The sequence below is a fragment of the Ostrea edulis genome, chromosome 4, assembly GCF_947568905.1.
Source record: "Ostrea edulis chromosome 4, xbOstEdul1.1, whole genome shotgun sequence".
In the NCBI taxonomy this organism is placed as follows: Eukaryota; Metazoa; Mollusca; class Bivalvia; order Ostreida; family Ostreidae; genus Ostrea; species Ostrea edulis.
In genome coordinates, this window is record NC_079167.1 from 1,391,540 (window position 1) to 1,409,730 (window position 18,191).

Below are 18,191 nucleotides of genomic sequence, written 5' to 3' on the forward strand. Positions count from 1 at the left end.
CTTACAGATTTATTGACAAAGTCACAATTGTGACAATGTAATCAAAGTCACAATTTATTGATTAGATAGGACAGATAGGATAAAAAGTCACAATGATGACTTTTGATTAGATGGGATAAAAAGTCACGGGACAAAACCTCACTGGACTAAAAGTCACAAAAATGCTCACTAAACCTGTTGTTCAGACACCAGACAACAAGAAACAAGCCAGCTTTGTGATATCACAGTTGTTTTCAATGAATTATATAGTTAAATTTAATGCTGAGAAGTGATTGATTTCATTTATCATATTTTTGATCCCAATAAAGGTAATTAATTATTGAAAGTAAATGATACAACTTGACTCTTTGAAGACACCCTATTGTGTATACACAGCTACAAACACATGACCCCCATATCCTGTTACTGTAGCCTGTTTAACACCCCTTTGTGTATACACAACTACTGACAGAAGACCCTGTTTATTGAAACCCTATATAAACCTCCAATGACACCTCAGGCATTTGGTATTTTGCTATTTGTATACATGAAATATGTATGATTTGATGAGAAATATAAATTTCTTTGTGCTATATGGAATATAGTCAAATGTATATTAATGAGGGGGAAAAAAGAAATAATGATACATAAATAAGTCAGTGATTTCAATGCATTGCTCTATAATAAAATGGTTTTTTAATAAGCAAACAATTTACCACTTTGTAACCACCATCATATTTATACAAATCAGGACGTTAGCCATAAGAAAAATATGAATTTTTGAATCATTCATAGTTTCCATATGTTTCCAGCTCTAGCCACGTGAAGGCCTCCTTTCTGTAGAGACATAATTTCTGTTTTTGAAATGAAAAATTTATAGCCAAAGGACCAAAACCATGAAGAGTAGAACATACAAAAAAAATATATCAAAAATAAATAAATTTTGTGATACTAACATTAATCAATTTCAGTTGTTGATAATTTGTTTTTCTACTGTGTGAAATAAAATTAGTGAAGCGTAATAACCAAAACCATAAAGAATGTAGTGGACAACAATGTAAATTACACAAAAAAAATCTATGGTATTTCATTAACATAATACAATTTTTCTGTTTGTAAAAAAGAAAGTATTAAGGTCAAAGGACCAAAGCCATAAAAATGCACTAGATAAAAAAATGTAAATACTATATTTGTACAATAACATTATTATAGAATTACAAACATTTAATGAAACAACTGAATTTCTTCCTAACCTACACAAGATCAAGCTGTATTCACTGGACACACCCGTCTGTCGGGGGAGGAATAAGCCTGAAAGTAACCCTACTCTAAGTTCTAACCTACACAAGATCAAGCTGTATTCACTGGACACACCCGTCTGTCGGGGGAGGAATAAGCCTGAAAGTAACCCTACTCTAAGTTCTAACCTACATATTCATTTTTTTTAATTATAATGTAGTAAATTTTGAGAACTTAGAGCAGGGTTACTTTCAGGCTTATTCCTACCCCGCCAGACGGGTGTGTCCAGTGAATACAGCTTGATCTTGTGTAGGTTAGAACTTTGAGTAGGGTTACTTTCAGGCTTATTACTCACCCATTCCATTTGCATTTTGTTAATTTTAATGTTCATATGTTCTGCCCTTTAGCTGCATAACTTTTTTTATGCTAATATAATGTTACAAATGTTGTTTTTTTTTTCAATTATGAATCTCATATGGACATGGTCTTTTAAAATTCTCTAAATATTTATTTTTTTGTTTTGTTGTAATGGTTTTTGTTGGCATCCTCTTTTTCCCAAACAAGGATATCGTAATGAAATATATAATCTTAATGATTTTTATATGAAACGGATTGTTTTATTTTGAAAAAAAATTATAATTATGTAATATTGAAATATTTTTTATGGTATTAAGTGTTTATATTCCTATCTCTTTTCATCTATTGATCTGTTCTTTTTATGGTCAAGGTCCTAAAATATTTCATTGCTTCATTTAAAAAACAAACTAAAGATGTTTCGTGTATTTTTAATTTTTGTCTCTCGTATTTATAGTTTTGGTCCTTTGGTTTCGATATTTTTAACTAACATGAGCAGAAAATGACATGCCAATGAAATTCTTGTTTGTAAATGTAAAACTAAAGATGTTTTAAATTTTTGTCTCTTATATTTTTGATAGTTTGGTTTCCTTTGGTTTCAATATTTTTTATTTAACATAAGCAAAAAATAAATTATAAATGTAAATTTACAGATGTTTTATGTGTTTTAAATTTTTGTATTTTGTGTTCTTCATGATTTTGGTCCTTTGGCTTTAAATTTTTCATTTCAAAAAAAAAGAAATTATGGCTCTACAGAAAGGAGGCCTCCACGTGGCTAGAGCTGGGAACATTGGAAACTATGTATGTTTAAATAAATTTCAAATTCATGTTTTCCTTATGGCTAACTTCTTTATTTATATTAGTGTGTATTTGTGTGTATTTGTCTTGCAAGAAAATTATTTAATCACTTAAATTACATACTCATGCCTGCCTTTGAGATTAAAAAGTGTTTGAAATAATTAAATACTGGTATTAAATGGTCGAGGCTATCTGGTACCGCTTACAGGGTGACGACCACGAGTTATCTCATCTTATGTAGGTACGAGTTATCCCTCGTGCCAATTTATAATTCACAATGATTCGTACGAATAATCGTCGTGTGTCAATTCTTTTATACTTATTTCTTGATAGACCAATATTAGGTAAAATAGGTCATGTTGGAGCTCCATTGTGGTTGGCAAACACATGTATATTTATTATCAATTACGTAGGAAACATGAATACTTTCAATCATATTCAAATCAATCGGTTCTAAAAATGAGAAGCACAACACTGTTGATTATTTAAAACTCAGATTTTCGACACAACCCGCGTCTAAATCAAGAGACATATATTACATAAGCAAGTATCAAAAAACCCTGACATATATTAATAATCTACATTGTTAACAAGAATGATACACTGTTGCAGTGAATTGAGAAAAATGGTAATTCTATGCATAAACATATATATTTTTTTTTAATGCATATTAGGTACCGTGTGTTATAATGGATGTATTAGCATCACACCCTCCCCAAAGTATTAGACTGATATTTCTAAATCATTGATGTACAAATTTCGGGCAGAATATTTTAAAATCTTGATACACCATTAGAACGTCGTAGTATTCATAATTTCACGGAATGTTGTGACAGCACATTGATATGAAATACGCTTAATTACAATTAACAATGTGTACACTTTAAATCAACTTGAAATGTTATTTTCCATAGAGGATATCAAGACTTTTACATATTTGTTGTTTGAAAACTGATACCAACTTATAAGGCAACCTCCCTGTAACAGGTACCAACTTATAAAGCACTCTCGCCCTCTATCAGGTACCAGATTATAAAGCACTCTCCCTCTAACAGGTACCAACTAATAAAGCACTCTCCCTCTAACAGGTACCAACTTATAAGGTAACCTCCCTCTAACAGGTACCAGATTATAAAGCACTCTCCCTCTAACAGGTACCAAATAATAAAGCACTCTCCCTCTAACAGGTACCAACTAATAAAGCACTCTCCCTCTAACAGGTACCAACTTATAAGGCAACCTCCCTGTAACAGGTACCAACTTATAAAGCACTCTCCCTCTAACAGGTACCGGATTATAAAGCACTCTCCCTCTAACAGGTACCAACTAATAAAGCACTCTCCCTCTAACAGGTACCAGATTATAAAGCACTCTCCCTCTAACAGGTACCAACTAATAAAGCACTCTCCCTCTAACAGGTACCAGATTATAAAGCACTCTCTCTAACAGGTACCAACTTATAAGACACTCTCCCTCTAACAGGTACCAACTAATAAAGCACTCTCCTTCTAACAGGTACCAACTTATAAGGCAACCTCCCTGTAACAGGTACCAACTTATAAAGCACTCTCCCTCTAACAGGTACCAGATTATAAAGCACTCTCCCTCTAACAGGTACCAACTAATAAAGCACTCTCCCTCTAACAGGTACCAACTAATAAAGCACTCTCCCTCTAACAGGTACCAGATTATAAAGCACTCTCTCTAACAGGTACCAACTTATAAGACACTCTCCCTCTAACAGGTACCAACTAATAAAGCACTCTCCTTCTAACAGGTACCAACTTATAAGGCAACCTCCCTGTAACAGGTACCAACTTATAAAGCACTCTCCCTCTAACAGGTACCAGATTATAAAGCACTCTCCCTCTAACAGGTACCAACTAATAAAGCACTCTCCCTCTAACAGGTACCAACTTATAAGGCAACCTCCCTGTAACAGGTACCAACTTATAAAGCACTCTCCCTCTAACAGGTACCAGATTATAAAGCACTCTCCCTCTAACAGGTACCAACTAATAAAGCACTCTCCCTCTAACAGGTACCAACTTATAAGGCAACCTCCCTCTAACAGGTACCAGATTATAAAGCACTCTCCCTCTAACAGGTACCGGATTATAAAGCACTCTCCCTCTATCAGGTACCAGATTATAAAGCACTCTCCCTCTAACAGGTACCAACTAATAAAGCACTCTCCCTCTAACAGGTACCAGATTATAAAGCAACCTCCCTCTAACAGGTACCAACTAATAAAGCACTCTCCCTCTAACAGGTACCAACTAATAAAGCACTCTCCCTCTAACAGGTACCATCTTATAAGGCAACCTCTCTCTAACAGGTACCAGATTATAAATGGAGGATATTTTATAATCTGGTACATGTTGGAGGAAGTGTGCTTTGTAAGTTGGTACCTGTTAGAGGGAAGGTACTTTATAGAATCTGGTACCTGTTAAAGGGAGGGTGCTTTATAATCTGGTATCTGTTAGAGGGAAGATGTTTTATGATTTGATGATAAAGCATTTTATCTCAAAGAGGTACCAAGTTATACAGCACCCTAACTCTAACAGGAGGCAGTGTATGCTAGGACTAAAATAATTATAGCTTCTCCCAAAGTAGAACTTCTATTGTGCTTATCAAAAACAATCGTTGTCAATAGTACAGTGTACTTGAGATCAGCTGGACTTGTTACACTACAGAAATCATGGAACACACTGTTTCCATGTTGTACCTGTTTGGTTGTGAATCCCAGATGATGTTCAACAACTTGTTCAACACCTTGTTTGAAATGAAAAGACTTGTAAAGTTTACAAATTTATTATAGCACAAGTCAATATTGTTTTAGAGTAGCTGATAACAAGTAATAAGTTTTCCAATAAAAATAAATGAGTACAAGCAGAAAAGGTTACATAGGGTGTTTTTCTGATGCCATTTCTAGAATAAAGTGCACCGCCACGGCACATGATATGCCCGTCACATATTGTTAACAGTATAGATTGTACCCATTAAAACATTTTTTTATATCACCTTAATTAAATGTCACAGTGACCTTAAAGTAGGATGCGACACACCTTCTACCTAAGATGCATTAGTTGACCAATTTTGGTGATTCTAGGTTTAATAGTTTTCAAGTTATGAGTCGGACAAGTTTTTGCCATATATGGCCATATCTTCCTAATGAAAAGTCACAGTGACCTGGTTTTAATGTGCGACACACCTTCTACCCAAGATGTATCTACAGACAAAGTTTGATGATTCTAGGCCTTGTAGTATTTAAGTTACGGGTCGGACACGAAAAAGCTAACAGACGGACGGACAGACGGATATCTTCTTAATGAAAAGTCACAGTGACCTGGTTTTAATGTGTGACACACCTTCTACCCAAGATGTATCTACAGACAAAGTTTGATGATTCTAGGCCTTGTAGTATTTAAGTTACGGGTCGGACACGAAAAAGCTAACAGACGGACGGACAGACGGATATCTTCTTAATGAAAAGTCACAGTGACCTGGTTTTAATGTGCGACACACCTTCTACCCAAGATGTATCTACAGACAAAGTTTGATGATTCTAGGCCTTGTAGTATTTAAGTTACGGGTCGGACACGAAAAAGCTAACAGACGGACGGACATGAACGCCATACCATAATACGTCCCATCTTAAGACGGGCGTATAAAAAGGCTTTAAATAGTATCAGCCATCATCAGGTTGTCACATACTTTCTTTCCATGAATAAAAGCTCCTAAACTTAAAAGTGACAGGAGGCCGGTAGATAGACAACTAGAGCTCTGCGGAAAATATTTCCCCAAAATTGACCATGATCAACAATCTGTAAATATTCTAAAACACCAAAGAAGTTATTTACAAAGACCCTAGCTTCAAAACTGTGAGAGGAGTTAAAAGGTCAAACCGTCATTTATTTAATACATGTATATTTCCTCAAAAACTGACTCGGTTAAACCTGTAATTTTCAACAACACAAATTTAAACAAAAATCAAAATCATAGCCACATACACATTTTCCATACCCATACAAATACTCTGCAGAATAAGGTTCTCAGTTGAATAGTGGGAGAAATTTGACAAATCATGTACTTTCTATGTAATGTTTCCTCAAAATACTCAGTTCAAGAATCTGTAATTTTCTCGAACAAGTGAACCTACAACCTTGACCTTAAAAAACAATAAGCATCTTCCTTTTATGATGATCAAATGTACCAAGTTGTAAGATTCTAGAGCTTACGGTTCAGTCTGTATCCCATCTTACAAGGTCCGGACAGACAACACCATACCATAATATGTCCAGTCTCTGACGGGCAAGTACCATAATAAGATAATCTAAAGTTATGACCCTAACAAGCTTTCACAAACTATAAAACATGAGGTGTTTGTAAAACAATTACATATAAGCCCCCATGGTGCAAAATTGAAAAGGGTTATACATATGCATAATTTGATTGATAGTAGTATCATCAATTCGAAATATTGAGCAAACACTATCTTCCTATGTCAGGAGTGGATTGACCAAGTGACCTAAAAATCAATAGGGGTCATCTACTCCTTATGCTGTACCAGGTTTGGTGTCAATCAAGCAAATAATTCTTAAAACATAAGAGACAATATACTACTATGTCCAGTTTACCCCTTGACCTTTGACCATATGACCTTAAATCTACTCCTTGAGATGTACCAGTGTACCAAGTTTGATGTCTGTCAAGCAAAGGGTTCTCAAAATATTGAGCAGGCAGTGTCTTCCTATGTCCAGAGTAGATTGACCCTTGACATTTCGACCTGAAAAACAATTGGGGTCCTCTTCTTTTCATAACCAACCCACATATGAAATATATTACGATCAAGTGAATGGTTCTTAAGATATTAAGCGGACAACATGTGGTCTACCGACCGACCAACAGGTGCAAACCAATATGCCCCTCTTCTTTGAATGGGGGCATAAATATAGTGTTATAACACTAAAAGGCTTCCATACATCTAAAAGTAACATAGGACAAGGCTAACTATAGAAACATTGAGATAGCCTAAACACTTAAACTCTGAAAAAGTAATATCTGATACTACCCTGAACCAAGTAAATTGACTCTGCTAAGGTATTTACATATTATAATGTAAAATCTAAATAGTTCCCTAACTCAATGTTATGTTCATTGTTGGCATAAAATTGCAAAAATGCCATTTTCAATGAAAATATCCACAAATTCAGGTGGTTTTCTTATCAGAAAACATACAGTGCATGCGTCGAGCAAATTCATATTCAAGTATGTTTTTCATCTTAAATTAATACACAATATATATCATTTTTATTTTGCTCGACAAATGCGCACATCTTTTCCTGAGCAATAATCTGTATGACATTTGACAGTTTTCAGGCTTTTTTGAAAACAAGATGTGTTTGTGAAACACAAATGCCCCAGATAATGGCCAATTCCAAAGATGGTCAAGGTCACAAGGGCAAATATCTTGGTACCAGTAGAAAGATCTTGTCAAAAGAAATCATGTATAATACGAAAGCTCTAATATTTACCATTTAGAAGTTATGACCAATGTAAAAAAAATTAAAAGTAAGTTAAATGTCAAGGTCAAAAGGTTTAATACCAACGGAAAGGTCTTGTCACAAGGAACACTCATGTGAAATATCAAAGCTCTATCACTTACTGTTCAAAAGTTATTAGCAAGGTTAAAGTTTTCAAAAAGTAGGTCATACTCCAAGGTCAAGGTCACATGGTCAAAAATGTTGGTACCCCTGGAAAGGTCTTGTCACATGGAACACTCATGTGAAATATCAAAGCTCTATCACTTAATGTTCAAAAGTTATTAGCAAGGTTAAAGTTTTCAAAAAGTAGGTCAAACTCCAAGGTCAAGGTCACGGGGTCAAAAATGTTGGTACCCACGGAAAGGTCTTGTCACAAGGAATACTGGTGACATAAAAAGTTAGCTTCAAGCCCTGTATATAGGGAGTAAAAGATGCTTCATTTACCTCCCCTACTAGATGCTTTCTGTGATCTGCTGGATCTGGTAAAAACAATGAATCTCCACTTTCTTCTGAATGCTTTCCTTGGCCAACTTCTCACAGAGGAGCTTTGATATTGTTTTCCTTTTCCAGATAGAGTCCGTTTCTTGAATCTGAAGACAAATGTGACACCATTTTAACATGTCTCAGTAGTCCTCATAAATTCCAGTAATTAATTCATCACTAAATGTTTTAACCTCTAATTGAAAATGATTTCATATTTGAGTCTTCGCAGGGGTTTTCCTACCATTTTCAAACTGGGTCCAGAGTCCGTAGAATTGGGAAAATTGACACATAAAATGTTCAAATTGGGAAAGTATGAAAAGTATTAATTACTTTGTGCTTAGATACGTATAAATAAAAGAGAAGAAAAAACTGTTTTCACTCAGCAAAACATGATATATATTCATAGCAAAATCTGTATCAGAGATCTCATTCCTTTCTGTCTAAAAAAAATTCTAATTATGTCTCCCCTCTTCCAGGGGGAGACATAGTTTTTGTACTTCATCTGTCTTTCTGTCTGTCACAAAATCTTGTGAACACTTCTCCTATATGGCTTATCGGATAGTCTTGAAACTTTGTGCAATGCTTCATTCTCATTTGTAGATGTGCATATTGGTGGGACAGGATGATCCAATTATTTTCCTTAAAGTTATAGTGGATCTAACAGGGGTGGAAGAACAGTGTCATTGTTACATAAGGGTCCAACAAATGAAAAGACCCAGTCCCTATTGAAAATTCCCTCTAATTAGATAACAGCTAAACTATAAGCTGATTTTCATGGTGTACAAAATGCATACCTTAAACTCTGGATATTTCAAGACAGTCCTCAAGGAAACTATTGTGAGGCAGTCCATCTTCTTGGAAGGCTGTAGTGATTGTCTTTTTTTTTGTGTCTAGCTGAATTCTGCTGAAAGAATTTATTAGTCTCACTATCAACCTTGCCATGCATTAATTTTTTAAAAGACCACACCTGTAATCAAAATCAAAGCATTACTTGTTTCTAAATATATACATCAGTATCATCACCAACAAAGACAGCCTTGTCTTGAAACACAAGCTTAGTATAACATGAAACCAATCATTACAATGACCAATGTTTCAAATTTATTTATATTAACAGTCCTTGACCAGTCGAATTTGATCAATATTTTCATTAGTTTGTCACTATGAAGATACCGTAATTTTCCAACTCAGTCTCAGATAGACATACACGGAGAAAATTTGTGGCTGGATCGGGAAGTGAACCTAGGGACCTCTGTGCAAGATTTTACCAGTTGGTGCCGTGACTACTCGTCCTGCCAGGGGTGAAATGAATCTGGGTTGTGTGTCTTCGACGGCAAAAACAAATTAAAGGGAGGAATTTAGTAGTTAGGGCTACACGGACCGTGGATATCGACCTGGATAGCTCAGTGGTTAGAGCACCTGACTAGTAATGCAGGGATCCTAGGTTCGACTCCTGGTCCAGCCAAATATTTTCTCCTCCCCTATACTGCATTCCGTGACGTAACTTGCGCAGTGTTAAGTTTATACGTGTATCAAATTAAAAATCTAGGCCCACTGGCCTTCATTGTGGAATGAATAGTAGGATTGTTACATATAATGTCCGAAATTACAAACGTTCACAGAAAATACCAAAGATATGACCGAAATTAAAAATTATTGAAGTCGTCAAAGGAGGGACCAAAATTTTTAATGTGAATATGATAGTAGATGTCATGTATTACTGAGGTCATTTTAGCTCCTCTCTCGGTAATTTTTGTCATTTTTTTTTTGGTAATTTCTGTAAATGGTACCGTAGTAGGCTAGTTTTGGTCATTCCTGCGCTGCGGAATGACTTACCACGTGCCCTGGCCTTGTGCTTGTTTAGCCTATATTGAATATACTTACCGATCTTGCAAAAATCTTTTGATTCCCGGGCAATATGGTACTAATATCTCATGTTTTATAAATTAATATACCTCGCGGACACTACTAAAGACAGAGATATTTCCGGCACCAACGGTCTCTTCGTAGATATGTTTGGTCTATCGTCCCGCTTTCCCATATTTGATATTTTCTATCTTTTTTGCGCAAGAGTTAGCCTATTTTAAGTACAACTTAACAGATGAAATACAGGGGCAATTAACTCATTGTATAGGGGCAGGTAACTCGTGGTCGCCGCCCTGCAAGCGGTACCAAATAGCGTTAACCGAAGGTAACTCGTGGTCGCCGCCCTGCAAGCGGTACCAAATAGGAATTACGGACGTTTCGGGAGCCCGACGTTTCGGGACCCGGATGTTTCGGGACTAGACAACACGTTTCGGGACTTCGATTAACATGTTTCGGGACTTCAGGTAACACGTTTCGGGACTTCATAATAATTTTGTTAGAAAATGACTAGATACTTGTTAAACTTTGTTTTATGTTTATAAATGGAATATTGGACAATTTGCAGTTTAGTAGACAAACAACAGATACCGGTGTGGGTGTACAATAAGTTCACAGTACACTACCTAACACGAAAGACTCGTGCTTGTTTATAAAAGTCCGTTATAAATATATTTGTATATAAATGCTTCATAGCACCTTAACATATTTTAAAATTATTTTCAAAATCCTTTCATTTGCATTACTACCCATTTTTATTTTTATTTTGAAAGATTCATTTTTATTTTGAACATCTTTCCACCCCACCCCCACCCCTTTTTTTGGTATACTTTGTAAATTAGCTATTGTAAACTGCTATATATATTAATTATTATATTTTTTCTTATTTTCAGTTATAACAGTTTTAGTGCTTCTTAACAATTCTTGCTGCTGTGGTTTAGATTCAGTGCTTAAATTTTATAGTGAAAGGCATTTGTTTATTTTGTATTTAATTGTTAACTTCTATTTATACAGTATGCGTGTATATATGTATATATGTGTTTTTGCATGCTTACTTTTGTGATATTTGTATTCTATTTTGTCTGTGATAGTCGGTTTAAGAGCTCTGTAGAGCTCATAATATTTGTTTTATGCTTGTACACAGTGCCAACTTTAAATAAAACTTCAAAGAAAAATAATAAAGAGGAAAAAATCCTGACAATATACGTTTGTAATCTGAGGGTTGTTAACTCATTGTCGGGCGGATAAAACTGCATGAAATTTAGACAGGATGCGATTTTCACTCATTGCATGTTTATGTTTATTGAAAATATATACATATCATCAATAAAAAGATAAATCACATTCAAATTATATGCAATTTTTTTTTTATTACAAAATTTGCCCCAACAAATGTTACCATTAATGTTGTATGAAAAGTTCATTTTTGTTGTTTATTCTATCCCCTCGAAAATGGAGATATTGTTTTGCTGCATATAACATTATGTAAAACTTATACGGTACCAATTTTGATGCACCAGATGCGCATTTCGACAAATAATGTCTCTTCAGTGATGTTTGAAATCCGAAATAGCAATGAAGTTTTAGAGCTATTATAGCTAAAAACAGCGTGCCAAAAAAAGTATATGAGAAAAATCACTGATTTCATTTGAACATATTTCAATGTTATGATATTATCAACGAGAATCATTATCAATTTCTCTCTCATTAAAAGACTATAGTGGAATATTTATTAATCTGTCATATTGACCTTAGCATAGTTCATTAAAGGGACACGGACACAATTTGAGCCAAAAAATTTCAAATTTTATTTTTCCATTTTTAATGTTTAGAATGCTTAGATTAGGTATTTCTAATTGTTAGCAAAAATTTGAATATCAGTGGTAAAGCTCACAATTCACAATAAAAATGGAAAAATAAAATTTGAAAATTTTCAGCTCAAATCGTGTCCATGCCGCTTTAATAGAGCATTTGTGATGAGCATCAATAAGTGTAGTGCTTTAATTGCTTAGTAGTGCTTTGCTTGCTATGCAAATTCAATATCAGTAAAGTAAAAACCAAATGAAGCATTTTTAAATGTGTTTTATTTAGCAGTACTTATGTCAAACAAACATTTACCATCATACAGTTTTCAATCACTCAAATAAATAAATGAATTATACAGTCAAACATTTTCCCCCAACACCGCTGAAGTAACACTTAACACAACAGAACAGAAATTAACATCAGATGTCAACAGGTCCATATAACTACGAGCACATTCTCAGCAGCTGGGTGGTGCTGATCTGTCTGGCATTGTATTCCTCCCAAAGTTGGAATAGTTTACCGTTGAGTCTGGAGGACTGTTTCCTGTGTAGTCTCTCCATCTTCCCTTCTGTCAGCAGCCTGGCCTGCATGGGGATGGCAGTGACCCTGTGTACAGTTCTTGTAATAGGAGGTAAAATGGGACTCGTCCTCTGGAGTTCATTCTAGAGTTGATTTGGTTGTGCCAACCTTCTAGATCATTGTTTGTTCTCCCTGAAATAGCATATAAATCAAAATGTGTATAAATGCACCGTTTTACACGCCATATACACTACCATTCAAACTTTCATATAATTTAAGGGACGAGATCAAAAGTCCAACGTCTGACACAAAAAATCTAAATTCACTAGTTTTCACGAGACCACTCCCCCCCCCCCCCCCCCCCCCCAAATCGAAATGAAACGAAATCTACCGAAGCGAAACGAAACCTATCGAAACTTATTTCATACGAGATGCCTGCTGTTGTAGGCACGGTGAAATAAATACAGTACGTATACTTTGGAGTATTTCTAAGAATTCATAATTTTTATGAATGTACACAGTACACGTACAAAGATTTATTTTGAATTTTTAAACTATTAATCATGCATGTGCTTTAATTATGATGTTACAGCTTGGAGATAATGAATTTGTTTAAATTGTGACGTTGTTTTCGTGATTATTTTGCCACAATTTATATGACGTTATAAGCGTAACGTAAAGTGACAACAGTACCGTGCGCGACGTCTATACAACTTCCTTGTGTGTCAAATAAACGTAAAACTATTCTACATGTGTACAAAGTATAACATTTATTCATGAATTACAGTTTATTCTAGTAATTCCGAAAGTTAACACTACATCTTTTCATTAATTAGATTAAAGTCAAATGTTCGTTACTATAATTTCTGGTATCTTCTAATCTCTCGATTGTGAATATATTAACGGTTTAAGGCATGAACTTCAAACTGAATATGAATCAAAAAATCAAAATACAAAACACTAAACATTTGAAACACATAGCAAAAAAGAATGTGGCAACAATTTTCGTTATTCAAATGTTTGTTTCATCAATGCGAGAAGTGATTAAAAATCGAATGGCCTTTGTCGGGTTTGATGTTCTATGTGTTCATCGATGAAGTACGTGGGCCCTTAAGCATCCATGGCGCTATTTTTGCAATTTCAGAAACTGTATCCATGCACTCTGTGGTATATGAAAGTTGTATGAAACGTCATTTTCATTAGCCGGGTCATTTGATTGTCAGCACGTCGCCGGGTATACCCAGTTCGAGTCGGCCGGATTTTTCAGAATCAAGTATGCTAATTATAATATTAAATTTTGTATAATATTCAAAATCTTACTGTAGATTCATCCTCCTGTTCATCTTCATCATCGGGTTCAGCAACTGATGAACCAAGGGAGGCTATTGACACGTGAAATGTGGCATCAGCTGCAGCTACAAACTGAAAGAATATAATATATTTTTATAGAAGTGTCTAACAGGGATTCATCTACTGAGTGTTCCTGACATGAAGAATTAATTTATCCATTTTAAAACCTTAATTGTCCTATGTGGAAGCAAATGTCAAGGATATTTCGTTACTAATTTCCAATTATATGTTCTTAATTATTTCAAGATGTTTAATACAAATGTTCTTAATGTTATTGCATTCATGTAAATATAACGTATACCAGTACCTCTTCTGTATCAGTAGGATTTTCCAAGCACCGGGCGCAAACCCACTGGAGGTCTTCTTGCAGTTTCCCTATTCGTCTATACTGGTCACGGCTGATTCCTGTCATATTATTAAAATTTGTGTTCCATTACATTGTTCATTTGATGGAATTTTTTAATCATTACTATACAACTGCTTTCCATTCTTATTTTTCATTAAGTAAAAGAATAAAATCATACCAGTATTACATGCTCTGTGTTGCCATAGTTCACATCCTTCACACTGGATGGCCTCTTGTCTGGGGCGAACACTCTTATTGCATGCAATGCATTTGTCTGTGAGAATAAAAAAAATAATCAATGCACAAATAATTGTAATAATAACTTACATTTTAACTATCCGATAATTTTATTGTATGCATGTGAAATCCCGACATCTATATCAACTATCCATAGTATTTGATACAGTATTATTATTTTTCTATAAAGCTACATTGTAAGTACCTTTTAAAAAGAATAACGCATAACATAAGGAATATGAAATGTTTTATAGCGGTTTTCCAATTCGATACGACGTTGCTCAGAATCAGTACATGTGGTTCTATAAGATGTAATAAAAGTTTTATTTATAATAGATCATTTGTATAGAAGAATTACATATTTATGTTGATAACGTACATAGCATCTGCAATTTAACGTAAGATGCAACTCTGGAAGGAGAACTTGTTACTTTTTATTTGCGACTCTATAAAATATCAAGCATGTAGAATCGAGGGATGGGGGTAGGAGCTGCCCCCATTTTGTTAAACAATGGACATATTATAATGCAAATAGTGATATATTTAAATTACTTATTGAAAAAAATATATCAGAATTGCTATTATTATTACAAATGTAGAAAACGTAATCAATATTAATATTTGATATATGACATTTAAGCGTAACAATAGAATACCATGCCAGAAATATTTTTTTCTCCGTCCAAGGAGTAGTTTTCCAGCTACATGGAATATATACTCCAAGACTCTGTTTCCATTCAAAGTTCTTAAATTGCGGCATATGAATTTTCGTTTTGCTATAGTAACTATGTCACCTCTATTTTTCTGTTATTTACGATTATTTACCTATATGAAAGAAGGGTAACATTAGACTACTATATTCTTTCACCAAATAGAAAAATGAAATGCATTTATTATGGGTGACAGAGAATGGGTGTGTTTCATATATAAATCACTAGAACAGTTGCAGGCTATATCTTTTTACCATCAACAATTAAGTTATGGAATGTCTATAGATCAGAGAAAATGTTTGGGTTTTTTATTATTTTTTTTTACCAAAAATTAACACAATTAAAAAAAAAACTAAGAGATCTAAAGATCTAAAATATATCTTAGAAATAAGGAACAATGTGCTGCATGTATGTTCACATGTGACATACAACTAAATATACACTGTACAACAAAATTTATCTGAAATTGAAATTAATGATGATTTACCCATCATATTTTTGTCAATGTTCGTTAGTTAAAATGCTTCAAACAAAGCTGGTATAATATATAACAATCCAACCATCGAGTGGGACATAAAAATAAGATATACTATATCTTTTTTATCTAATTTAAAATATATATGCATCTAATTTAATTCATACTGACCTGACATCGTTGGTTTTCTCTTCAGAAATGAGATGTGAAGCCCTCATTGTGTACCAGGGGACTCTTCATTATCTCCTCCTAATTAGCACCTAGTCACGGAATAGGGAGAAGGATATGGGTGTTGTTGTTTTTACAATTTACACATTCAACGGAGGGCCCATTTAAATTGCTTTGTTATACACCCCCCCCCCCCCCCGAAAAAGATTTTCAATTATCCGAAGTTTGTATATAATAGCAAATTAATGTATAATATAAAATTCAGATTAAAATCAAATAATGTATTATCAAATCAATTATAAATCAGTGCCAAATAAAAAATAATTGTTGGTGCCGAAACATCTTAAAGTAAGTGCCGAAACGTCGTGGTACCGAAACATCTTGGTGCCGAAACGTCTTAATAATAAAGTGCCGAAACGTCTTGGTGCCGAAAAGTCCTGCACCCCCAAATAGCGTTAACCGAATTATTAAATTCATGATATTTAATTAAAAAAAAAATTAAAAATCCATTGAATTCATTTTGGTGACAAAATGACAGGTGATGGGGCATCAACTCATATTAAAAAATAAAAAAAATATACATATATTTGAATTTATAAACTTAGAAAAACCCACCATCATTTAAACTACATCATCGTCTTTAATTTGATCGGGCGTGGTATACCTTATAATACGTCACAAGCAATGGCGCCGGCAAATGGCGCCGGATGTATTGGGTTTTTCTATGAATTGGCTGTATAACGGTAACGGTACCAATTCAGTGTACCATTTTTTCCAGATAACCATTTCTCAACCCATCTAAGAGGATATCCTGTGTATATTATCGCAGTATTGGGTATAGTGTACTTTTTTCTGGGTATAGCACTTTTTGGGGGGTATTGCACAGATTCCAGTAACCCCATTGCAGCTTTCGTTTTGAATCCTGAACAGTACACAAATTCACAGTCATGATTGTGCTAGCTAGTTTATTTGCGGTATGTTCCTTTTTAATCTTTTGTTAAATTATTATGTGGTGTTAAAATGTTGTGGAAGTTAGATTCTATCCTTATTTTTTAATACATCGTGGCTTTGACCCCTCCTTTGGAAAACATTGATCAATAAATTTAGAATAAAGATTTCTTTAGCAGTGTTTAGTACCAGAGTATTTTAAGTTGTTTACCATTGACACAGTCACACTAAATCTTTTCCTCTAGTTTTGTCACTCAGTATTTCCAGTTCAGCCATATACAATTTTAGAGACAACATCTTAACACTGTTATTATTTTAACTGTACACTCTAATCTATTCCTGTTAAAACTTTAAAAAATAAAAATAAAAAATGAAATAGACATAACACACAGGAGATACCACTTAAATGAATGTACACACGTAGTTACTCAGGCCAGCAACATATTATCCAAGTCAATAACTTTTTTATAACCCCCAAATTATAAGTTTGGGGATATATTGAACTCACCTTGTCCATCTGTCTTTGTCAATCTGTAGGTAGACTTTTTTTTTTTGTCTGGAGATGATCTTAAAACTAATCATATTTTATTTTAGAGCTTAGTAGATTTAATGTACATACTATTTTAATTTTTGAACCTCGTATTTTCATTTTGATAATTTGTCAAAATTCAACAATCAACACATAATTTACTAAATAAATCTTTGACATTAGATTTGATGAGTGAAATTCTTGTCTCAGCTAAACATATAGTACCAAGAAATTTCTTGGAAAGCAGGCCTTTCAAAATCTGTCAGTACCTGGTACTTTTACCTGGGTGAAATCATGATTGTACCAAACAAAATATTTGTTGGAGAAAAATTTGATGAATATATATCTTTAAGAAATAAGGTATCATTTTAAAACTAGCCCGAATGGCTTTATGGTAGATTTTATCACATACCGACCCATATTTACATCCCTATAAATGTTTGAAAATGATACCTTATTTCTTATATTTATATTTGTGACTGATTTATAACAAATATTTGCGAACTATAGTTTTAAACCCACGAAGTGAATTATTTTTTAAAAACCTCAACGGTATAAATTGAATGTGTTGAACAGGTCGATAACTTGTGACGTCACTGTGAAATTACATTGATCGTTTATGACTAAACAATGAATTTATTGTCACGTGACAAACCCGTTTTGCAAATGTCAATATTTGTAATTTAAATCGCTTCCACAAGGAACCTCCTATCAGAAATATGCCTTGACCCAGTATGAAGGTCATTTGTGACAAGGTCACAAGGTACTAAGTAACGTATCGAAATATGGTTTTAGCCATATACTTTGAAATGAAAAAAATTGAAAGCTTATACTTGAGATA

The 18,191-nt window shown here is 34.0% G+C and overlaps 1 protein-coding gene and 2 long non-coding RNA genes across 4 annotated transcripts; 1 reads left to right on the forward strand and 2 right to left on the reverse strand.

The window, feature by feature from the left end:
- Window positions 1-8,478: 8,478 nt before the first annotated feature.
- Window positions 8,479-10,440, reverse strand: LOC130053917 (uncharacterized). 2 transcript variants are annotated; one of them, XR_008802139.1, is made up of 3 exons: window positions 10,284-10,440; window positions 9,194-9,300; window positions 8,479-8,506 (listed from the first exon to the last, which is right to left on the reverse strand). It is a non-coding gene; the product is annotated as an uncharacterized LOC130053917 (long non-coding RNA). The 2 variants fall into 2 exon arrangements; XR_008802138.1 differs by having other exon boundaries at window positions 9,194-9,303; window positions 10,284-10,439.
- A 14-nt stretch (window positions 10,441-10,454) lies between these two features.
- On the forward strand, window positions 10,455-14,458 carry LOC130053920 (uncharacterized). The gene is made up of 2 exons (XR_008802144.1): window positions 10,455-10,729; window positions 13,732-14,458. It is a non-coding gene; the product is annotated as an uncharacterized LOC130053920 (long non-coding RNA).
- On the reverse strand, window positions 12,328-16,053 carry LOC125672070 (uncharacterized). Its single transcript, XM_056161578.1, has 5 exons — window positions 15,877-16,053; window positions 14,462-14,557; window positions 14,245-14,342; window positions 13,908-14,009; window positions 12,328-12,779 (listed from the first exon to the last, which is right to left on the reverse strand). The coding sequence occupies exons 1-5, from the start codon at window positions 15,881-15,883 to the stop codon at window positions 12,759-12,761; spliced, it is 324 nt and encodes a 107-aa protein (XP_056017553.1). The 5' UTR covers window positions 15,884-16,053; the 3' UTR covers window positions 12,328-12,758.
- Window positions 16,054-18,191: the final 2,138 nt, after the last annotated feature.

Bases quoted from the DNA above. Each gene is read 5' to 3' on its own strand.
- LOC125672070 (XM_056161578.1), bottom strand. The intron at 14,010-14,244 runs GTACTGGTATAC...ATATTCTTTCAG, and splicing joins ATCCTACTGATACAGAAGAG to TTTGTAGCTGCAGCTGATGC. The intron at 12,780-13,907 runs GTAAGATTTTGA...ATGCTATTTCAG, and splicing joins AACAGGAGGATGAATCTACA to GGAGAACAAACAATGATCTA.